Source organism: Cucurbita moschata, unplaced genomic scaffold (assembly GCF_002738365.1).
Source record: "Cucurbita moschata cultivar Rifu unplaced genomic scaffold, Cmos_1.0 Cmo_Scf00003, whole genome shotgun sequence".
Lineage (NCBI taxonomy): Eukaryota > Viridiplantae > Streptophyta > Magnoliopsida > Cucurbitales > Cucurbitaceae > Cucurbita > Cucurbita moschata.
Window position 1 is genome coordinate 4,851,437 of NW_019268519.1, and position 23,611 is coordinate 4,875,047.

At 38.2% G+C, this 23,611-nt stretch overlaps 3 protein-coding genes across 9 annotated transcripts in view; 1 reads left to right on the forward strand and 2 right to left on the reverse strand.

Moving 5' to 3' along the window:
* The first annotated feature begins 219 nt into the window (after positions 1–219).
* LOC111433375 (TORTIFOLIA1-like protein 2) lies at positions 220–5,713 on the forward strand. Of its 3 annotated transcripts, XR_002708782.1 has the most exons (9): positions 220–729; positions 871–1,620; positions 2,606–2,800; positions 3,293–3,395; positions 3,516–4,114; positions 4,194–4,874; positions 5,163–5,328; positions 5,469–5,550; positions 5,641–5,708. XR_002708782.1 is itself a non-coding variant. In XM_023070418.1 (8 exons), exons 2-8 carry the CDS (start codon positions 967–969, stop codon positions 5,480–5,482), a joined length of 2,412 nt encoding a protein of 803 aa, XP_022926186.1. In that variant the 5' UTR covers positions 220–729; positions 871–966; the 3' UTR covers positions 5,483–5,713. The 3 variants fall into 3 exon arrangements, 2 of the variants coding, with proteins under 2 accessions (XP_022926186.1, XP_022926199.1); XM_023070418.1 differs by having other exon boundaries at positions 5,469–5,713; XM_023070431.1 differs by having other exon boundaries at positions 919–1,620; positions 5,469–5,713.
* A 242-nt stretch (positions 5,714–5,955) lies between these two features.
* Positions 5,956–15,415, reverse strand: LOC111433357. 2 transcript variants are annotated; one of them, XM_023070403.1, is made up of 27 exons: positions 15,138–15,415; positions 14,770–15,054; positions 14,611–14,670; positions 14,432–14,524; positions 13,337–13,565; positions 13,114–13,220; positions 12,628–12,690; positions 12,214–12,314; positions 11,596–11,690; positions 11,449–11,469; positions 11,134–11,229; positions 10,926–11,046; positions 10,719–10,859; positions 10,443–10,636; positions 9,946–10,217; positions 9,776–9,877; positions 9,239–9,415; positions 8,962–9,150; positions 8,113–8,354; positions 7,866–8,012; positions 7,579–7,795; positions 7,342–7,470; positions 7,103–7,243; positions 6,964–7,023; positions 6,709–6,885; positions 6,514–6,573; positions 5,956–6,288 (listed from the first exon to the last, which is right to left on the reverse strand). In XM_023070403.1, exons 1-27 carry the CDS (start codon positions 15,141–15,143, stop codon positions 6,214–6,216), a joined length of 3,600 nt encoding a protein of 1,199 aa, XP_022926171.1. In that variant the 5' UTR covers positions 15,144–15,415; the 3' UTR covers positions 5,956–6,213. The 2 variants fall into 2 exon arrangements, with proteins under 2 accessions (XP_022926171.1, XP_022926173.1); XM_023070405.1 differs by lacking the exon at positions 6,964–7,023.
* Positions 15,416–16,352: 937 nt separating this feature from the next.
* Positions 16,353–23,611, reverse strand: part of LOC111433388 — a 7,943-nt gene continuing 684 nt past the window's right edge. The window contains exons 2-9 of one of the 4 annotated variants that reach the window (XR_002708790.1): positions 23,077–23,114; positions 22,788–22,968; positions 21,535–21,614; positions 21,029–21,433; positions 19,497–20,030; positions 18,621–18,833; positions 17,409–17,876; positions 16,353–16,613 (exon numbers count right to left, since the gene is read on the reverse strand). Coding sequence is in view for 2 of the 4 variants with exons in the window: in XM_023070442.1 (XP_022926210.1) it covers positions 17,565–17,876; positions 18,621–18,833; positions 19,497–20,030; positions 21,029–21,433; positions 21,535–21,614; positions 22,788–22,968; positions 23,077–23,114 (1,763 nt within the window). In the remaining 2 variants the exon portion in view is untranslated. Of the gene's footprint in view, positions 16,614–16,651; positions 17,877–18,620; positions 18,834–19,496; positions 20,031–21,028; positions 21,434–21,534; positions 21,615–22,787; positions 22,969–23,076; positions 23,143–23,611 lie in introns of those variants that run through there. The other 3 variants (XR_002708789.1, XM_023070442.1, XM_023070448.1) reach the window with 3 other exon arrangements.

The following is a 23,611-nucleotide window of genomic DNA, read 5'->3' on the forward strand; positions in this document are numbered from 1 at the left end:
GTGTAAGAAACTGAATTGACCATAATTTTAGGTTAATTTCTTTCTCGAAAAGAGAAAAAAAAAACAGTAGAACAATTTCAATTGAAATAATCTGAACATAACGTTGGTGCGATAAACATACTCAACAATCGTGGTTGAGATTTCTTATCAACATACTCAAACCTTAAACTAAACAAACACTACACACACACACATATATATATACAAATACCAAAATTATTATATGAACAAGTTTTGATTTCAATTCATGGTTGAGAGGGCTACAGGGTATCCGCCAAGTGGGATCCGCATCTCTGACTCGAATTCAAAATGGAAGCGCGAAACGCCTCTCTTTCTCTCTCTCTCTCTCTCTCTCTGATTGCGTGATTTCTTCTTGGACTCACGCAACGAACACCCACATCCCCAAGTTGTCTAAAGTTCCCTTTTCGATTTTTGAAATTTTGAATTTCAACTCCGTTCTAAATGCCCTTTTGACATCGATTTCTGTGTCCTCTTAAATCTCTCATTACTCTTCTTTGTTTTCTTAAATCAGGCTTGCATTCTTCGCGTTCTTTCGTTTTTGTTTTCGGAAATGACGGGAATCGAAGATCGGCGTGTAATCTCTTTCACCTCTGAAAAATTTGCGTGTTTATTGGGGTTTTCGCTGTTGCATCTTTGATTCGATTGCAAGAACTTGCAGATGAAGCCATAGAGGAGGAAGAAGAAGAAGAAATCTGAGGACTCTACAAGGTTAGAAATCCCTTTTTCTTCCGTTTCTCTTTAGCTGTTAGCGATTTTTAGGATATCCGAGGAATGCTGTCAAATTTTTAGCTCAAGACATTAGGAATATAGCGGCATTTCTTAAGTTTTGTTTGGCTTTCCTCTTTGCAGGGTAAGAATGTTGTTGAAAACTGGCTAATTAGTAGTTTTCTTTTGCAGTCATTAGGAATATAGAGGCATTTCTTAAATTTTTTGAAGAAGGGGAAGATGATGAAGACACAAGGATATGTAAAAGGAAGAGCACCAACCAAGATGAACGCACAACAGTTGGTTTTTGAGTTGAAACAGAAGGTGGTTCTTGCACTAAACAAGCTTGCAGATCGAGACACTTACCAAATTGGGTATGATGAGCTTGAGAAAACAGCTGAGTGCATTGCTCCTGATATGATTCCCCCGTTCTTGTCCTGTATATTGGACATAGATTCAGAACAGAAGAGCGCCGTTCGACAGGAATGTATTCGGCTAATGGGGACTCTGGCAAAATCCCATGAAGGTCTTATAAGGCCACACCTTCGTAGGATTGTTGGTAGCATTGTGAAGCGGCTTAAGGATTCAGATTCTGCTGTGAGGGATGCTTGTGGGGAGACGTGTGGAGTTTTAGCTTCGAAATTGATTAGTGTTGGAGATGAGAGTGATGAAGTTTTTGTTACTCTTGTGAAACCAATCTTTGAAGGCTTGGGAGAACAACATAAGCAAATGCAGACAGGTTCAGCATTTTGCTTGGCAAGGATTATTGACAACACTCAGGATCCACCGGTTTCGATTTTGCAGCGGATGTTGGCAAGAACTACAAAGCTACTTAAGAATCCACACTTCATGGGGAAGCCGGCTGTAATTGATTTGAACAGAAGTATCATACAGGTTATTCTTTTTTCACACGTCTTGATTTTCTTTAACATTACGTTTTTAAGACCTTGCTACATACTTCTTTTTTTGTCTGCACTTCTAACCAAAGATAGGCGCATATAGGTTTTTATTTTATATCTTTTTGCGTACTCAAACTAGGTACATATCTGTAACGCCCCAAGCCCACCGCTAGTAGATATTGTCCTCTTTGGACTTCCTCTCAAAGTTTTTATAACGTCTGCTGGAGAGAGGTTCCTACACCCTTACAAAGAATGTTTCGTTCCCTTCTCCAATCGATGTGGGACCCCTAATCCACCTCTTTTGGGGCCCAACGTCCTTGCTGAAACACCACTCGTGTCCACCTCCCTTCGGGGGTCAGCTTCCTCGCTGGCACATCGCCTAGTGTCTGGCTCTAATACCATTTGTAACAGTTCAAGCCCACCGCTAGCTGATATTGTCCTCTTTGGGCTTTCCCTTCCGGGCTTCCCATCAAGGTTTTTAAAACTTGTTTGCGAGGGAAAAGTTTCTACATCCTTGTAAAGAATGCTTCGTTCTCCTCCCCAACTGACATTTATTTTATTTGGTCAGTGTGATTGATAGGCAAAATATATTTGATTTCCAAGTTTTGCATCATTTCTTTTCCCTGCCCTCGTGTTATATCCTCATGTGTAGCTTCACCCAAGCTTAGTTTTTGTTTTCACTTTAGCTTTTAAACAGTTCAGAGAAAGGATTTAGCAACTTTCTGATGCTTATTGTTGCCTGCTAATGGGTTTTTACTTAAATATTCACTATGAATTTGTTGTATACAACAAGAAACAAACCGTCATCACTTCAACATCCTAGTTATGACAGTAGGGATAGAGAAAGTAAATGCCAGCCATCTATAGATTGGTCTTATGGTGCTTATATTATCAAGATTATTTCATTTGGGCAACTATTGTAAAGCTTTAGTGTCTTAGGAAAGTATATAAAATATGGTTCCGTTTGTCTATGTATACAGGCAGGGGGTGCTTCAAATCGAAATGTTCTCTCTGCTGCAATGCTTGGCATCCAAGAAGCTCTCAAGAATAGTGATTGGACAACTCGTAAAGCTGCTTCTGTTGCGTTAGGTGACATTGCTACAAGCTGTGGGTCCTTCCTGGGGTCTTTTAAGGCTTCCTGCACTCAGTCCCTTGAATCATGTCGATTTGACAAGGTAGGACCAATAGCATACATAAATATATTAGAAATATGAAACTGCATTTTGAGATCCCACATCGATTGGAGAGAGAACGAAACATTCCTTATAAGGGTGTGGAAACCTCTCCCTAACAGATGCGTTTTAAAACCGTGAGGCTGACAACGATATGTAACAGGCCATAGTGGACAATATCTGCTAACAGTGGGGCTTGAGCTGTTACAAATAGTATCAGAGCCTGTCACCGAGTGGTGTGCCAGCGAGGACTCTGGGTCTCCAAGGGGGTGGATTATGAGATCCCACATCAGTTGGAGAGTGGAACGAAGCATTCCTTATAAGGGTGTGGAAACCTCTCCCTATCAGATGTTTTTTAAAACTGTGAGGCTGACAGCGATATGTAACGGGTCAAAGCAAACAATATCTGCTAGCTGTGGGCTCGGGCTGTTACATGCATCTATTGTTCTGCTTAATTTTGAAAATGAAGTTCTAAACTTGTTTTTTATCTGATAGGTGAAACCAGTCAGGGATATTGTACTCCAGACCCTTCAATATTGGAATAACGTTCAAGGGCCTGATACTCCTGAACCTTCAGAAGCTGGATCATCAATCAAAGGTCTATTGGTCAATGCCTGATACCAACATAACTGCTTAGACCATGTTTGTTTTAGTTTCTGCCCTGTTTCATGTTTTATATTCTTACCTTTTATTTACCTCTCTTTCATGCTTTGCACAGAAAACCTTTGTGGGGGTGACTTCAGTGACGTTACTAGTTCTGTAGAACATGGAAAGAAGGATACTGCAATTAGGAAAGTAGGTATGGGCTCTACCAGAGGGAGGATTCCACTAAACATGAGGAAAACTTGTCCAAGATATTTGGAGAACACTCAGCATTTTAAAGCAAATGATTGTCATATTGAAATAGCTGTTCCACAAAAGCACAATCAGTCATTATCAGGATTTTACACTGAAGAATCTGAAGGTAGTACAATTACAAAGACATTTCAAGGAGTGAGTTCTGATGCTACAGACATGCAAGATATTGAATATGATTATGTCAGAATGGATGACAAACAAGAATGTTCCTCTGAAGACAGCAATATGCATAAATCAACAGACAGAAATAAGCGGTTTGTTACCGAAGAGGCTACGAGCGAGGGGCAAATATACTCAACAAAGGTGACGGATCGAAGAAGTCTCGATTCCGTGGTCACAGAGTCTAGTTGTCAGGTTGTACAAGAATGTGACTCGGAAATTGCAAATGATATGGTTTGCATCCGAAAACATCTCCTGGAAATCGAAAACAAGCAGTCAAACTTGATGGACTTATTCAAGGTAATACTTTTTGTGTACGGAATATCTTTTGTTCTTCTCAGACTGATCCACTGATTCTTCTCTGTGAAATTGATATCAGGAGTTCACTTCGGGCATAATGGATAGCTTGTCAGTCATACAATCAAGGGTGGTGGGTTTAGAACATGTTGTGTATGGATTATCTCAAGATCTTTTGAATGGGAATAGAGATTCTGAGATTTCAAACTCAAAGTTCATGAAGCAGAACCAAGGCTTGAATTCTCCAAGGCTTTCTACAAGCACGCCTAGGCCATCAGTAGATATTACAGGGAGACAGTCTTCGTTATTGTCACTTAAACATTCTAACATATGGGATGAAAATGTTGCTGTTAGGAGCCAATTGAGTAATGCATCAAAACGTGGAACTGATATTTGGAGAAAGACCAATTCAGTTAAGAATCCTCCTGAGAAGGATCTTCAAAATAGTAGCAGCAGCCGTCACTTGCGAAATGCTAATGCAGTGTTTTCTTCATCTCCCTGTACAAATGTTAGACAATTTACAGATGGAAAGAACAGCATTTTGAAACGTGTGTCCGGTTTCCTACGACAAGGTGATGTCGATACAGCATACATTGAAGCCTTGCGTTCTGGTGATGAAGCTGTACTGTTTGAACTTCTTGATCAAACAGGGCCTGTTCTTGAATGTTTGTCACCTAAAACTATCAGCAATATCCTTCCCGTTTTGGCATCATTTCTCCCAGAGCAAAAGTTTATACGCTGTATAATACCTTGGTTGCAGCAGGTAAATTTCATATACACTCTTTCCAACCTTGTGCTTTGGTTTTATCTATTTGATTCTGTAACGGCTCAAGCTCACCGCTGTGTGTTCCCTTTCGAGCTTCCCTTCAAGGTTTTTAAAACGTGTCTACTAGGGAGAGGTTTCCACACCCATATACCCTTATAAAGAAGGCTTCGTTCCCCTCTCCAACCGACGTGGAATCTCATAGATTCTGAATGGATGGATATCACATTCCTTTTCTTGCCCTTGCTAGTAACTTTACATGGTTTGTTTTTCATGTAATTGCTGTAGGTAGTTGATTTGAGCACAATGCATGGAGCAAATTCTCTTGGTCTCTCAGCCAAAGAAAGACAAGAATTTGTTCTTGCCATCCAGGAGGCTTCAAAGAGTGAATTTTCTAATCCTGCAGAAACAAGACTTATGACTCAGCTAGCAACAAAATTGTGCTATATATGGGGTAAGTTTATTCACCATACACTTGATAAAATAGTGGACTTCTATGCTTCATGCTTGGTTTGTAGCTGTGAAATTTTACTATGCCTGCAACTGCAACCAATCTGCAAAAATTGTTTCTTGAAAAACATTCTGTGTGAATAGGTCAAGGCTCGTGATCGGAGGCGGTAGACGTAGAACTCAATGGCAAGGTCTTGTTTCCAAAGATTCCCAGACTGGATTTCAGGTAAGGGAGATAGGAAGTTTGTACTTGTAGTTATAGTCATTTGTAGCTTTCAGATTTTCTATGGTTGTTCTTCTGCAAGTTGATTTTTAGGCTGTGGCTGTAGCTGAATTGGAATGCAATTTGTTCATTGGTCTCCAATCTTGATATAAGTTTGAAGTGCATATAGGGAATGAAGCCAGAAACTATACTAAGAACTTGGAACCAAACGCGATTTTTACTGAAAAAATGAAAAAGAAAAGAAAACCAACATAATAGCCATTGCACTGTCTCTCAAAATAGATCGAGACGAACTTGTCGTTCGAGCAATGTAATTGACCATAATAAAATACATACACTACATCGATCTAAAGCTATCAAGAACTCGACCATGATTGGTCAACCACGATGTTGAACTCATGCAACAAATAAAGAGCATGTAAATCTAACTCAATAAGAAATAGTTGGATAACACCTTCGTTGTCACAACAATCATACCAAAAATGATGAATAACAAAGCACACATCAGATGTGGATGCAGCAAATCAATGATCAAGCCAATTGCAGTTCCTGGAGGTGCGACAAATAAAGAATGGAGAGGGAGAAGAGCTCGCAAGGCATGTCGCAATGTCGGGGACACATGGAAAGGTCGCTAATCGAACTTTCTGGTCAGATCACAGCATGAAATCACGATTGATTAACATAAAGGACGGGGACCAGCCCCGCCATTTTACCATCCCTCCCTGGACGTTTCTTTTTCACCTGCAACAGTAACAACAGTACATTAGTTCTAGCTTCTAATTCCATTAATGCATTCAGGTAAACAAGTTATCAACCAAAAATGAGTTCCATCTTCCCTTTAACTAAAGATAGAAAGCGAAATGTAAACATCATAAAACGGTCGAATAATATAAACGACTTTGATCCTTGGTTTCTACAGAGTGCATAAAAGCTGTAAAATTTCGCATCTCCTTTCATTATACTCACATAGAACCAGCCATCTACTTCGTACTCAATTTCGACTTCTTCACCAGCTGATAAACTTAACTGCAAGGCAAGAAACAACAGTCAAGGTAAATATTATAGCACCAAAGCTTAGTGCTATACCTTCTCATGTTCTTCCATTGAGAAAAAACAGAAAAGCAAATAGAAACCACAATATGATATTAAAGAGCAAGTAACCTCATCATCACCACCAGCAGTGAAGTCGTAGAGAGCGGATCCATGTTGTGGATGTCCAGACGAGGCACGGTCTTCTTGAGATCCAAAACTCTGAGCGTCACGCCCTGCTAAGGGGTTCTCAAATGATTCGTAACGTTGCATATCATGAGGTGAATATGGAAGGGGATCTTCCCTGATCTGAGATGCATGAAGGTTCGATTAGAAGCAGAAACTACTCGACAAAACTTACGGAGATACAACGAACAAATATCGAACCGGAGAATTTAAACTCTCGTGTATTGTTGGATTACTAAACCTGCTTGCTCCTGATCTTTCCTGGAGATCATTAGTACGCGTCACAAATGAAAAAAAATGAATAGCAGCAATGCAATAAGTTAAAAATTTAGTATCATACCGAAGTTTGGGTACCACCATAGGAAGGTCGTGAACTAAACAACGAAGGATAGTTCATTCCACCAAAGTGAGAAGATATGGAAGTTTCAACTGAGCCTGTCGACTCAGGAGAGGACGTTCCAGACGACCGTGCATCATCTTCCTGAAATTCAAAGGAATACACAGTTGAAAATCACCAGAACATGTCAGTCCAATACTCACCAAACTGCAAACTCTTCATGGAAAAGTAAATCATAGTACCTCTAGTTCTGAACTCTCTAAGAGAGTTTTTGCCCACATGTCATCATAACTAACCGATGGCCTCGAGACGATATTCTCTTCATCGACGTCAGGCGCATCGGTTCCAGCACCAGCAAGAAATTCATTAACCTAATGGCAAGTAAAGATGAGATAAATCAAAATGGAAAACAGAAGGTCAATTAGAACAGCTTAAAATCCATCCTTTAAATGATATCAGTAGCACTCTAAAAGACATACTCTGCTCATTGCTGGTGCACTGCTTCCTAGCAGTCCATCGTCACCAAGATTGGCTGCCCAAGCATTCACTAGGTCGTCATCAAGAGCATCTGGCTCATTGGTTGCAGGTTTTGATTCATAAATAAGATCAGAAATGCCAGTAGCAACGGCTGGATCACTCAAACCAGTTGATGCACTTATATTGTGTTCTGTCCTATAGATGTCAATCAGCTTTGCACTGACAATTTAAAATCAAATAAAGTTATGAGTTGGATAATGGAAACACAAAAATGAAACAAACGAATTACCTTATTGGCCCCAAAGGTAGGTACTTCGCTCTAGGAACATAGCAAAATAGTGAAACAAGATCCAACAATCTTTCATGGGTTTCATATAGCTTCTTAAGCTCCTCATCCGTCCATTTTTTCTTAGCGTTGTCATGATAGCGAATATCTCTGTTCGTGCAGGAATATTTCATCGGTGCCCGAGATAAAAATGAGAATTTTAAAGAAAAATGGCAAATAAAAGAAGGAAGGGAAGTGTTTGAGCTTATACTTGATCAAATCGTCTTGAGCTCGATACATTTCATCGAGCACTTTTATCATTGGGCTAATTAAAACTCCGAGGCCAGTACCACTGGCTCCTTGATCTTCACCATTGCTAAGATGCATCTCTGAAAATTGAGAATGTAGACCACCTTGGGCTAAAGAATGTAAGAAGTCATAAATCTGCAGCCTATATGGCTCACCGGACCTGATTGCCACTGTTGTAAGAGCTTGAGCAGCAATTAGACGAACCTGAATCATACAAAAAGGTCTAATAGTTTAAAAAATATTACTACTATGCTAAGAAATTAGGCTATGGTATGATGTAAATATTGCCCTCTTTGGGTTTTCCTTTTCCGGCTTCCCCTCAAGGTTTTAAAACGTGTTTCCTAGGGAGAGGTTTCCACGCGCTAATAAGGAATGTTTTGTTCTCCTCTCCAACCGGTATGGGATCTCACAATCCATCCCCCTTGGGGGCTAGCGTCCTCGCTGACACTATAGTGTTTGGCTCTAATACTATTTCTAACAGCCCAAGCTCACCGCCAGCAAATATTATCCTCTTTGGATTTTTCCTTCCGAGCTTCCCCTCAAGGTTCTAAAACGTGTCTGCTAGAAAGAGGTTTCCACACCTTTATAAGGAATGTTTTGTTCCCCTCTCCAACCGATGTGGGATCTCACAAATAAAATATCTATTCTAAGCTGAAAAAAAAAACATTCAACTTATTTCCAACTTCCACCAATATAGTTGTGAAGTAATGTTTCAAGATGGACAAAATTAAGTCATATTTATCAAATTCTTCAACATCAAACAAATACTGATGAAAGACTTTGCTGGATAACCAATAGAGGGGAGCAATACCTCCCAGCTTCCACTGAAGGCACTCCTTTGAAGACGAGTCAACGCACCAGCAAGCGTAGGATTGCGAGAGCCAGCAGCAGCAACCATTTTATCTGCATCTAACATCATCAATGCTGTACCAGGCGGGGTTGCTGATTCCCAAGCATACTCAGATGCAGCATAATTTGCATTCTCTCCAAGAAACCACACCTGTTCGAGTTAATTTAAAACGGTTTTCTTAATAAAAACCAAGTTCAATACAAAAAACAAGCTGATAATACTAAAAGAAGATGCATACAGCAGCTTGCACCAATCGCTGCAAAGCCAGTGCTGACTTAGGATCAGAAGCTGAAACACGGTCAACTGAAGTAATCGACGTCATAGAGCCAGGTTGTGGTGGAGGAAGATCTAGAACTAAGGTTACTGCTTCCAAAGCTGTGTGCTTCCAGTCAGAACCAGCTCCAATTAGGCACGTCTGTAAATGGAATAACAAAATGGCATGTCTGTAAGCAACGATCCTAGATAGTGATGGCAAACTGACAATTGACTAGAATTGCTGCTTCAATAGCTCCCTAATGAGCAGAACAAGCTTTGTCACAGGTTTGATGACACAAGAAAATCATTTATATATGTCTATCAATCCCCGAACGATCATTTTAATTACACGACACAAGATTACGAGTGATGGCAATGGCCTTGTTATCACTATTTCATTATATGATCTCACAAGATTCCAGCTCTTGATCTAGACTAATCCAAAAATGGTTTTAACTTTTAACTGAACCAAACCTGATCAAATGAGAAATTTGGAGAAGTGAACTGAATAGTGACTTACTTTCCATAGTAGTTGCAAGACATCTGCATCAATTTTCCCGGGAACTTTAGTCGCAAAAATTCGAGCGATTTGAAGAAGAGTGACAGCCATATCGGGTGTTGCCTAGAAACAAACATTAGTGCATATGCATTACTAAGATAAACAGAATATTTTTTCTATACGAAACATACCTTAAATCGAGCGTGCAAAGTAAGTAAAATATCATTTAACAATGCTGCTGGCCAGGCTGGGTCAGAAAGCTCTGATGCAATCATGGATTCAAGTTCATCAAATGAATCATGGGGACTTTGCATCCATATCAAGGCCTTCATTATCATGGCTCGAACATAGACACATTCACATGCTACTGTTGTTCGTACTACTTCCATTAACGAAGCCAGCAGACTAGCAATCGTATCTTTCTCTCCCCGTCCATTCGCCACTGAAGCAGATCTCCGTATATCTAAAAAAAGAGGATGAAATTCAAGCAACATCTACAACATGCAATTCCTCAAGTTAAACAATGTTCACCAAGCTGCTTTGTTTAATGAGACGTCAAAATTTTGCTACTTTTGGTGACCTGACAGATTTTTCATACTGCTTTCCAAAGGGGAAGCATAAATATAATGGTTTTGATTAATTAAACAAGATGTAATATGAGTGAGAGTTGGGAACAGAGAGAAATTACTTTCAGAATGTGAATTTCCTTTAGCATCAGAATCCTGTTCAGCTCCCTCAGAAAATGAATTAACAAAAGCTCCTTCATCCATATCCTGTAGGCCTAAGGAAAATGCAGCAGCCCGACTTCTTCCCATCTCTTGTACAACTCGTGCTGCTGTATGAAGGACAGGCCTTGAGAAACTACGAAACGAACTTTCTAACCTGCATCCAAAGAATGTTCCAATGCAAGTGAACTCAACCTTCTCATTAAAATCATTCAAATCATAATGCAAGTGAACTCAACCTTCTCATTACAAGTTTGATGAGAGGTTGAGGACGTCTCGTCTTCTGAGATTTATTTTTGAAAGCTCCCTTCGACGGCGCTTGTGGTAGCTTGAGAAACTCCCTTGTCAGACGATACCAACCAGCAGCTCGCTCTTCAGTCCTAAAATACCAAAAATAAGGGAACAACCATTTCGTGATAAAAATAATAGTGATAGTAATAACTTACCTATCCGAGTTGTCTGATTTTCCTAGTACACATAATATTGCCTCAAAACAGACTCTTTCACTGGGATCAAGAAGAAGCTGATAAAGCACCGAGTGGAACTGCGACTTAATATCTGGCCGCTCTATACAAATCAATGTCACAAAAAATCATCATGATATACAAAAAAGCTAAAACTGTAAGGTACATACACATTGATTTTAATTTTTACCATCCAATGCTCGAGCTCTCGATATTGAATGACACAACCGTGCTAGCGAAACTCTGGCAAGAACATCATGCAAATGGAGAACATCCAGCAATGCTCCTAAATGTAAAGGTAGATAAAAAAATTGATGAATACTTCCTTACAATGTTAAGTAATCAACCCAATATAGCTGCAGAAATTGGGTCAAAAGATTAAACATATTAATTTTTGCACACATTCTTAAATTTGGTTCTTTTTATGGTTCTATATTTGTGCAAATGTAAACATCCTTAATCAGAATAAATAAGAAGAATAAGTGGCTATGATATAAAAGCATACCTCCATGTTGTACAAGTTTTCCTGAAAAAAGGCATAGGGTAAATCATTAGATGCACAAACTAGAAATTAACCGAACTTTAGTTAATTTTTAGATAAAATGTGACGACACTCTGAAAGAAATTTTAAAAGTCGTAAACAGAAAATAACCTAGTGACATTGCAACTGCATAAGGATCTCTTGCAGCTAGCTCTGAAAGCATTTCCAATGCATGTCTCACAGCAATTGGATCAGTAAATGACACTCTGCAGTTAACACAGAAAAACCTTGATATTATAACAAAAAGATTAGTACAAGTTGATCAAAACATCAAGCACTATACAGAACATGAGCGGACAATCAAAGTAGCTAGGAGAAAATTTTTGGACCAAGTCCTTATTGATCATGAGGCAATTGAGGACTATCAGAATTGTAAGCAATGGGGCTGTTTTTTATATTGATTTTGAGAAGACTTACAATCATGTTGGTTGGAAGTTTCTGGATCAAGTTTTGGGTAAGATGGGTTAGCTACAAACGGAGATCCTCGATGTGGCGTTGTATTAGGATGATCCGATATTCCATTCTTGTTAATGGCAGACCAAGGGGGAAGGTACAGGGAACTTAAGGGTTTGTCATGAGGCTTTCTTGGTCTAAATCCCTTAATTTAAATGGAAGATAAAAACAATAAAAACAAAAGCTAGCTAGGTTCGTATTAATTTGTTTGTATCAAATAAACAAGTAAATGGGAAGTTGAAAGTTGTTTAGGCATTCAGAGAATGAGGTCCATACCCCTGTACGGCACGATGCAGAAATACAGGATTTCCAGGATCAAGGGGAAGTCTTCTCAATGCACTAAGCGCCGCTTGTTGCAAATTGCTCCTCATCACATACTACTGAATTGCAAGAGAGGTAAGCGAATAAGTAACGTCATGTACGCTACACATACAATTGTGGCAACATTTTTAACAGCCCAAACCCACCGCTAGCAGATATTGTCCTTTTTAGGCTTTCCCTTTCGAGGTTCCCCTCAAGGTTTTTAAAACGCATCTGCTAGAAAGAGGTTTCCACACCCTTATAAAGAATGCTTCGTTCTCTTCCCCCACCGATGTGGGATCTCACACATGTAAAGCAGTTAAATGATGAATTTGTATGAACATAAAACACCATCATATGAAGACACGACTAACAAGTGTCAGAAATTACCTCCTTATCTCCACCTTTAATCCCAAGTACCCCTTTCTTGCGTTTGTAAGGAGCATCGGCGACCTGGAAACCAAATACAAAAAGGAATATTTAAAGTGTTTCTACTAGAATCTTTAAAAAAAAAAACACACAAACATTATTTATGTCAAAAGAAAATATCTCAAGGGGAAAGCATTTTGGAATCCACATGAACACGGTCAGAAAGAAAAGATAAACAAATTGCTAAATCTCAAGGTGCTAAAGTGGATTATCCTATAAGCTGTTCCAGTATTTTGTCAAGTCACTATGAACAGCACCCAAAATCTGATAGCAAATTCCAACTACCACGAACCGTTCTAAGGGTCTTAAATCTTAAGTATTTTACCCTGAAACTTATCCCACATAAATTTTTCAATCATCAACCCGCACCATTTTTAGTACACGAACTACTCGAATAATGTACATGATAGATTTCAAATACTATGCATATAGCCAGAAAAAACAAACCTTATCAAGGATTGAAAAAACAATTTCATATAGTTGGGACAAAATCTCAGAGCTGCTTGAAGGAGCATAGGTCAAAGCCTTCAGTGCTTGTAGTCTTCTAGCATGAACTTCAAGAGAAATATAGTGTCAAAGGAGGATGCAAACATTTTATAAGAGGAATCTCTTTCAACTCAATGAACAATATGATAATTCATTCAAATTCAATAAAAGGAAACCAGCTTACATTCAACATCAGGATTAGAGGCCTCAGTTACAAGCTGATTAACTATTCCGGGTACAACATCAGCTCGAGTCACCCCCCCGACTGCATCAATATCAGCTAAAGCATCCCAGTTAGGTGTTGGAATCCCACCACCTGTACTTACACCTTGTGCACTAGTATCTGATAAAATTCTGGCTAAATAATAGTATACGTAACGGAGGACACTCCTATCTTCACACTGCTGATTTAACTGTCAAATATAGGAAAAACATAATTCTTTGTTCTTTATTTTTTTTTCTTTATTCCTTCAGAAGAAATACATTTCATTGGTAATAAAATGGCAAAAATATGGGGGAATGAAAGCATCCATATGAAACACATTCATCCTCCACTCCAATTGGTTTTATCAACTAGAATTTCTATGCCTCATCTCCTTGTTTCTTGTTTAGCCCCTCTAGCTTTTTGTTCTTTCATCCAAGACTTAAAAACCATCTTCCAAAAAAAATATCACTAAACTATCTCCAATTACATACGGACAATTTTAAGATCCAAACTGTAACAGCCCAAGCCCACCGCTAGCAATTATTGTCATCTTTGGGCTTTCTTTTCGAGCTTCCCCTCAAGGTTTTTAAAACGCATTTTCTAGGGAGAAGTTTTCACGCCCTTATAAAAGATGTTTCGTTCTCCTCCCCAACTAAGGTGGGATCTCACAATCCACCCCCTTCGAGGCCTAGCGTCCTCGTTGGCACACCGCCTGGTGCTTGGCTCTGATACCCTTTGTAACGGCCCAAGCCCACCGCTAGCAGATATTGGGCTTTTCCTTTCAGGCTTCTCTCAAGGTTTTTAAAACTCGTCTGCTAGAGAGAGGTTTCCCCGCCCTTCTAAAGGGTGTTTTGTCCTCCTCCCCAACCAACGTGGGATCTCATACAAACAATTGGTAATGGGTACAATAAAAGAGAACTGTTGGGATTCCATAAAGTTTCTTCATGGAAGAATGAACTAGACCAGTACGATCAAGAGATGAACATAATTTATCTTATCAATAGCCATATTCTAGACAATTTTGAAGTCATAAAGATTACTTGATTTCTAACAAAAAATGAAATATTATCATACCATGAGCAGAGAAGGTGCCAACGAAGGATCAACTGAATTGTAGACGGCAAGTTTTGGGAATACATGATGAACTAACTGCTTCTGGGAGCTTTTCTGTAAAATTAACAGAAACATAACAACGTTTGACATGTTTTACCTCCAAATCATCACAATAATAAGAATCATCACATACTGTTCACCTGATCCGAAGTAGCAGCGAGTTCATGGATACTCCTAGCTAACTGAGCATAAGAAACAGGCTGCAGTGCAAGTCAAATCGAATAAAACAAAATCAATACACATGCCAGGAACAACAATTAAAAAAAAAGAAAGACGTGAAACATGTAGGAGGAGGGCACCTTCTTCTTGCTCAGCCTCTGCGGCATCATGTTGGTCCTCACAGGATTCAAAGCGGCTTTAGCAGCAGAAATTGTGTCATTCTGGATCTGCATCAGTGCCGCCCTCTTAGACCTCTTCTCCCCGGCCGGCCTCCCCAGTGTAGAGGGCAGAGCACTTGAAGCGGAAATTGAAGATGAACTAATTGTTGATGGCGCGGCCAATGCAGCGTTTGTGGAGGACGATCCCGACGACGCTTTTGATGGATCGGCGGTAATCAGATCCATTAGCGTCGTCCCCGACGAATCCTGACAAAACCCCCCAAAAATGAATGTTTATGAAGGAAATGTCGAAAATAAATTGTGCAAGAAGAGAAGGTCTGGAAAATTACCGCCATGATTGTTCGATTGATCCGTTCGATTCTGCTTGATTGCAGTGCTCTCTGTTTGTCCTCCGCTCAACTTTTCTGTTCTGTTGGTTCGCAATTCGAATCACCAATGCTTCTAATTTCTTTTTCTGTTTTCAAAATCGTCTAAAACCTCACGAATCTATCTCATTCCGATCAGAAGAACTTCCATCGCAGGAAAAAAAGAACAGAGTGTTCGCCTAAGAAATGGCAAATGTGCAGAAGGGTTCGACCTCAAATCTATTCCAAATAGATATGCATGGTTCTTTATTTCGACGCCATGCAAACATCTAAATTTTCTATTTTTAGATATTTTTTAAAAGAAAATTTGTTTTTATGATATTATGTATGAATTTTCATGATATTTATTATGTATGAATTTTCATGATATTTATTATGTATGAATTTTCATGATATTTATTATGTATGATTAGATACATCGGAAAATTTTATCTTAAAAAATATTTAGTATCCTACTAAATTATTCATTTTTTTTTATAAATTTAATTTCAAATATTAAAAAAATTATAATTTAGTTGTAATTATAATTATGATTAGAGAGAGTCAATTTCTAATGAATAAAGATAACCTTTAGTTCCTGTATAAATAGAGGGCTGATTGGGATGTTCCGATATAAATAGTTCTTCTATTGTGAGAGGGGCTGATAATAGTCATTATTTGTTCTTGTACCGTGAGAGCATTATTTGTTCTTCTACCGTGAGAGGGGCTGATTGGGATTTTTTAGCAACTCACGACTTCGTACTCGTTGACCTCGACCTCGTTGACCTCTTGCCAATTGATTATGAGAGATCATAAGCAAATTGCAAATTGTGTAAAGACCCTGATCTTGTGCAAATACTTCTAATTCCACAAATTGAGCCAAGCTTTAATTATCCAAATTATTTTTAATATTTAAAATTTTTAGTTGAGTTCTAAAGTTTTTAAAACTCATAAATTTACTCGAACTTCCACGAGGCCCTAAAAATGAAAATGACATGGCATCTAACGTGGCGTGGTTAGACAACTTGGGAAATTTTAAGATTTCTCGATGGCAAAATCGAATTCACAATAACAGAAACTGCCCCAAAATTGCACTGCACAACATCATTGGAACAACTCGTTACAAGGCATCTTATTATGGAAGCTCTTAGGTTCATTCTGTTTGAATCTGTTCATCTGTTCATCTCTTGTGCAGGGAAGGACCCAGGAAATGATATCTGTTCAACTTTTGGTTGAACAGAATCACATAACATCAATACAATCGGACTTATTGCGAGTATAATACAAGAAAAGAATGATAGATCATGACATATCCACAAGAACAGAATGATAATATGTTAATATAATCAAAACCTGGCATGAAGGCTCCCTCCTCCATGGAGTTCCTGTACATCAGATATCCCATCTTGAAGCAGCGACATGCTCGGGCGTCACAGGAGAATTCGACTCGCTTCATCGAATCTGTTCAAAAGCAGAGTAAAAGGGTACGCACAAAGAAGAAAGAAGATGACTTAAACAAGAGAGCAGTTTTGTTGTACATTTAACAGCAAATTACAATTCTGAGTATTCGCATTAAACCTATCTCCCTAGCTCCTTCATAAGTTCCTTATGGTCTAGACTCTAAGAGACATCTAGAATAACATATCAGACATTGAAAAAAGAAAAAGAAAGCAACATAAAGAAAGGAGAAAAACACATAGCTCGGAGGTTAAATAAATCCTCTCCTCTGTTTGTAAGATTCACAGCAGCTGGCTCTGAACTTACTAAAGAAGCCACCCCATAAGAAAATATCAAATAAAACATGTCAAACTCCCTAAGACAATGAAATTTTTTTGGAATTCCTTTATTAATCTGCTTCACCAAATGGGTAGCTATCATAAATACCCAGCAACTGGACTGTGGATACGATACGATACGAAACGCGAACATGTTCTGCACACTTCCTACATAAAATCCCACTCAGCTAAACCCATTCCCTTTAGCAGAATCCTTCCACACGAGAAATGCGATCGACACCTTTCAAGGGTAAGGGAAATTTTCAATTTAAATTAAGCAATATTTTATCAGAAAAGCTTCTGGACAAGCGCAAGTCAATTTTCCTCCAGCTGCTTTGGGCAATTGAACATGAAAAAATGGTAAAAAAAGCGTCAGATATCATCTTCACTGCTATGGATTTCTAAAATACTGCCTCAGATGTTATCAGCTATTGGAGAACAGAAAATCAGTCACAAAGGGTTGTCTCAAGATGCCAAATACCTATCAAACTCGTTCATCTAAATGCTTGAAGGAATCAAAGGAGAGTCCAATCTTACGGCAAGATACTCAATTCTGCTAAAACCATATCCATTTTCAGATGCTTGGACTTTCTTAATACTTAGTCTCTCCGCTTCAAGACTCGAACAAGTCTCAGACTTACTTTGCCGGATCATCATCAAGCGAAACTGAAGCATCTATTCTAGACGTTGCACTCTTTTCAATTTCTGGTTTTTCTTTCTCGTTATCATCGAGTTGAAGGGCTTGAGCAAACTGGTCAGAAATAGGGCTAATGGCACCATCCCCAAGTGAATTTAGAGAATTAGCATTTGCAAATAGCTGCTGTCTTGTTTTCCTTTCTTTCAAAATCCTCTCCCGTTCATCATAGAAATCAAAATCATCTATAATAGATGTTCGTGGATCATGGTCCTTGAAAATTTTCAACATCTCAATACCTTGTTTCAGCGGCACCTGTCAATTTATGGCATTGAGAAATAACATCAAGAAGCATAAAGGAAGGACTAACAAAATTTACATGTACGTATACAAAAATGCAAAGTGCTCATTGACCAGGTACCCTAAGCACAAATAGGAATTGAGAGTAATAGGTAATATAAATAAACTTCTGTTCTACAGCAGTTCCCACATCAAAGTTAGATGGCAGGTTATAACTTTTTTTCCATGGTCCAAAAATTGTCCCTATAACTTGTTATCTATTTGATCTCTATACTTTCAAAACTATTTAGTCCTTGTAGGTCGAAGAACACTCGCTTTTATTCCCTTCGACTTGTTGGTTGACCACTGTTACAAAATTATAATGTGGCAAAATATACATGCTGACATAACATAAAAAAGAGCATTTTAACTGTTGTCCCTGCTCAATCTTCCTTCTCCCCCATCACTCTTTCTTTTTTCTTTTTGACAAGGGTACAGGTAGGGTGGGTAGGTCAACGAAAATATGCATACTATACAATACACCTAAGGAAAAACTTGAGTTGCAGGACAAATAATACATTTAAAAAACAAGGAAGAACAAAGACATGATCCTCCGTGACATGAGTTTTAAAGCTTCTTGCCAAATGTTACTCGGTTATAATTTAACATAGTAATAGCCTAGTAAAAGGTTCTACCTAACAACAAACAACTGTGTACACCGTTGCTACATGCACATAGATGAGGATGCAGTTATTAAAGAATATTGATATCAAATCATACCTCCTGAGAATCTCTGCTGTGTGTAACTGGTTTATTGTCATTATTTTGAAGTAAAACATGCCGAAATCTAATATTAGGAACATCTTTGATGATATGCCACTTAACGGGAAATTGTCCACTCCACCTATCCTGCTGCCAGTAATCTGCATTTTTCTCAAAGTCAACAGGTCCAACCATTTCAGCTACACCACAAAATTGACCACTAGCATTAACCTGCAAGATAAACATGACCCACTTGCTCTTACAACATAATCCACTGAACTGTGGTCCAAAGAAAATAATGAACGATTGAAAGTATGCAACAAGAAGCAAGAAGATAGAACCCACAAATCAGTGTATGGAGATTCAATTCCACCAATACGCACAACAATTGATGTTAAAGAAGATACCTAGCGTAGCTACACGATTTTAAAAGATGCCATCACTTGAAGAATAAATTGAATATTATGAATAATTTCATTGACCACTCCGACGCACAAATTAAAGACCTGCCCACAATGTGCAAATTCTTGATAGCTTGAAGAAAAACCATTTAATTCTTTTTTGTTAAATTTTCTGTTATCATAATTATGCCAGGAAAAGATGAGTTGGGTTTAATGGCCACATAAATTGACGCTTGAATCCTACAGCCATTACCAGCAGAAAGCCCTAAACCCCAAAAAAAGTTGATGGTAGTGTAGTAAGATAAAACAAACTCCAAAGGAGCCTACAGCCACTACTATGCTTCTTGTTTTCCTCCTGAAACCTCCTTGACTACCTCTCATAATAACACAACTATGACTGAGGCAGTGTCAAGCACTTATCTTTCCCCCTCTAAGCACGAACAAGATTTCCAAACGGAAAAAAAGGTAATTAAGAATAGTCTTCAGAGCTTACGGAGAAAAAGAGGAGAACTGGACAATTTCCTTGCATTTCTTTTGCCTCCCGGTAAGCAGCATCCAGTTTCTTGTTACCATGTGGAGTACTGGCCCAAACGTTGTACTTGATACTTCTATGAACATTATCTTCACTAAATGACTTGATAATGAAAAACTTAGCAGTCTCGTAATCTGTAGCAAAATCTGGCCGATTGTAGGAATCAGGACTAACTGATAAAGTCGATAAATCGTTTTTTATTGTACCAGATGCAATACTTTGGTCGCCTTTACCCTTGGCCTTCAAAGCTCTTGGTCCTCGATTACGGTCACTAAAGATGCTATGCGGATCATTAAAAAGTGAAATTGAGTCTCTATCTCTGTCACTTACTCTGTCCTTCTCAAAGGTAAGTCGGCTTCGGTCATTTACAACTGGATAAGAAATGGATGCACCACCAAAGTTAGAGCCCTGATAAGAACTGCTTAATGGGTACCGAGCATCATAAGCACTTGACACCATTCCAAATCCATGCATAGGTCTCTGTTGTAGAGAAGCCTAGAATGAAAACAAGTTAATAGCGAGATAAAAGTATAAAAATCTACAATTAGAACCAAAATAATAGCATTGCCAATAGGACAAGAATGTACAAGTATAACATGAATAAAGGGTTTTCACAGTAGATACAAAAGGCCATAGTTTTTAAAATTGTATGGTGCACATATACGACAAATGCAGAAATGATAATGTGATGGGTGGTCGTGGAAACAAAGGAAAAAAGATTACTGACTTACTAGCCCATGCTCACTAACACTAGATCACAAATTCAAGAAGTGAATTTTATCGTAACTAAAACAGAAACTAGGCAACTAATTCCAATATGTGAAGTCAAGAAACTAGTTCAACTGGTACAACAATTGCTAGCTTCTCCCTCATTTCTTCTTTTTCTTGAAAAAGAATAAGCACTTCCAGTAATCGATCTCAAGCAAATTAGATTAAATCAAACAAATTTGATATCATTAATAAGTATCTTAGTTAATCACACTTGTATATAATTTTAGTGCGCAAACAAAATTATTTAGTCTTACATAGTAAGTTATTTTGTATTTAATTAAGAGTTGAGTTCAGTAAGGTTTGAGTTATTGGAAGTTTAATCCCAAAATATGTAGTATAAGGTTTCATCAAGAAGTAACCACACATTACAAAAGCAAGAGAAGAACAAGAAAGAAGAGAGTTTGAAGAAAACCAACATTGTTCCCAGGGTAGTACAAGTCACAAACTATTTTACTATCAAGAATTATATTTTGGTTGGTATTTGATTTTTCAAATATTGTTATATGATATTTCTTCCTTTCGAATGTCTTTTTAAAGAAATAATATGATATATCTTATCAATAAAATATTAAGATGGCAATAAGCTATTATGGGCATAAAATGTGACATGAAATATGTCATGCTGTCTAATACAAGCAATATCAAATAGGGATTTTAGGTTGTAGAAGCATCTAATAACCTTTCCTAACTATAACAATATTATGCTAAGTCAACAAACAAACCTGTCCAACATTCTGATCATTAGAGCCAAACATTCCCATTGGTTGTGGATAAGCTGCTGGAGATGATAAAGAGCCTGAACCAAGATTTCCCCCACCATAGGACCCAAAATTTAGCAAAAAACCTGTTCCAGGCCCATAGAGCATGTTCTCAAATGCACTACTCTCAGGTGATATCATCTCAGTTGGCGAAACGGGAACTGCTGAAGATCCATGAGGTAAACCAGGTGCAGCTTGTTGTGGGTAGTATGATGGGGAAAATGGAACTTGTTGAGGAGAATACAGTTGCCCATCTAACATAACCGAAGGCATAGGAGTAGCAACAGGTGAATATTGTCCATATGCCATATCAGGATTGAAGCCATAACCAGAATGAAAGACAATAGATGGACTATCATTGTACATGACCTGATCCATGGACAAATCAAAGGGTGAATTTGTTATATGCAATCGATTTATAGATGGATATTTTCAAAAGATGAACAGTATATTTTCCAAAGTAGACTCACCGGCGATACAACAGGAAAACTATCAGCATTTACATATTGTGAATACGCATCCCAAGCACCAGTACTACTTCCACCATATCCTGAAGACAACACAAAGCCATGACATGTTAGAAGATTATTTTCACAATTATAGGAGTCAAAAATAGGTAACAATTTGCAAAAACTAATATGAACAAAACTTCTTGTCCCACATGTGTCAATTAGAGTTGTCTTCAACTCAAATGGCAATCCCCTATGATGGACAAAAGCAAAATATTCTTTTTTAACAAGAAACAAAACTTTCCATTAATAAAATGAAAAGAGACTAAGGTTCAAAAAATACAAGCTCCACAAGGGCTATAAAAAACATAATGTATGGAATGGGGCACCATACCCCAATTATAAAAATATACTTAGAAAGGAAAAATAAAATAAAAGGCAAAGATTTCTTTTAGGAAGGCCCATAGATGGACAGAGGGTTGCACCTTGTAAAGCGGAAGGTTTCTCTATTCCTTAGGAGGTTGGTGACATGGACAAGGATAACAAGTATCATAAGAGGAAGGAATGAATACTCGCTTGCTAAGGCAAGGATTACGGTTGAAAATGCTTGAAATTCAATTCTAAGTGGAGTCATGAAGGGGTAATATCCTATGACTACCACATTCCGAGGAAAATACATGATTAAAGAACAAAGGAGAATTTCTAGGGATATTCCCTCAAGTACATATTATATCAATACTGGAAGGCAACTGTGCTATTCCTCCTGGTTCTTGTCTAGTAAAGAATAGGTGCTTTTATGGTCTCAGTTCCTAGGACGATTGAATACCCATAACAAATTCCTAGCAATATATCCTAGTAGTGCAATTGTAAGCTAGTTAGTGTCCTTGGTGCAAGCTGGGAGCAAGAGGAGGAGATTATCAATTTCTGCGATATCTTCTTTGAGATTATGTAAAAGTTCGTTCAAACATTGATGACTTGACAATGTTCATCCCTAGATGACTACACCCCGTAGACCGATCCATATTCTTTCCTGGACACACCCTTGAGAAGGAGGGATAGAGGGAGGAAAAAAATAGTATTTTTATTTAATTAATGTCCATCCAATAAGATTCATTTCACTTCTCTGACTCTCTCCTTTGGGGTCTGTAGCCCACTGTACGCTTCATTGTCTTTGTGAAATTTTCATTTTTTGTCCCCATACAAAAGAGCAGAGAAGAATACAATCTGTCCCAATCCTAAATAGATAATAGCAGTGAGGAGTTTGGAAAACTAACCACCATATTGCATATTTGGTTCGTGCGAAGAAGCATAAACATTCACTGGATGAACATTGCCAATACTTGTTCCTGAATCCATAGAAACTTTCTGCTCTATGGCATCCCTCGACGGTCCAATAACTGCTGAATTTGGAGAAGGATTTGCTGAAGCAATCCTTCCACCTTTAGGTGAGAGTTGCTGATAATGAATCAAGAAAAAAATGCCAGAGGTAAACATCAGTAGTCAAAACCTATAAACATGTAAATCAACTACAAGGGAAAATAGAGAAGGGTTGAGTGACATTACTGGCTCTATCAGGTTATCTGACCTAAGAGATCTTTCTCCTGCATAAAAATTGATTGTTCAGTGCCCCTATAGAGGACAGAAGTACTTAGAAAACGTCTATTTGTTCTAAAAATTAAAGCCCAGAAGAAGAAAGCGAATAATTAGTACTTTGGCCTACTGAATCTTGTCAAGTACTAATCGAGACACTTTTTCAGTCTATGTAGATCTTAGACAGATCCATCATGATTGACTAACAACCCACCACAAAGGGCAGTTCATTACATGGTCAACAGAACCACTGTGAAGTGTCAACTCAAAGACTGAGAAAAAAAATACGGGGGAAAAAAAACAAAACAGCAATGATTTTCAGCTCTCTGTCGGTGCGTTTCATGGCAGAGAGAACATCCATAGTACAGCAAACAAGAACCCTAGACTACATAAACAGGTAAACCATAAGATTTCTAACTACAAAGCGACCCAAGAACCGTACATTCCCAATTCACAAACCCACAAAAAAAAAAAAAAAAAAAAAAAAAAAAAAAAAAAAAAAAAAAAA

What these genes read in the sequence shown, in the direction of transcription:
- LOC111433375 (XM_023070418.1), top strand. Translation starts at nt 967, where the DNA reads ATGATGAAGACACAAGGATATGTAAAAGGAAGAGCACCAACCAAGATG. An exon ending in TGAACAGAAGTATCATACAG is followed by an intron (nt 1,621 to 2,605) that starts GTTATTCTTTTT and finishes CTATGTATACAG; the next exon opens with GCAGGGGGTGCTTCAAATCG. An exon ending in TAATACCTTGGTTGCAGCAG is followed by an intron (nt 4,875 to 5,162) that starts GTAAATTTCATA and finishes TAATTGCTGTAG; the next exon opens with GTAGTTGATTTGAGCACAAT.
- LOC111433357 (XM_023070403.1), bottom strand. An exon ending in CCTTCAGTGGAAGCTGGGAG is followed by an intron (nt 8,355 to 8,961) that starts GTATTGCTCCCC and finishes TGTATGATTCAG; the next exon opens with GTTCGTCTAATTGCTGCTCA. An exon ending in GTGCACCAGCAATGAGCAGA is followed by an intron (nt 7,471 to 7,578) that starts GTATGTCTTTTA and finishes ACTTGCCATTAG; the next exon opens with GTTAATGAATTTCTTGCTGG.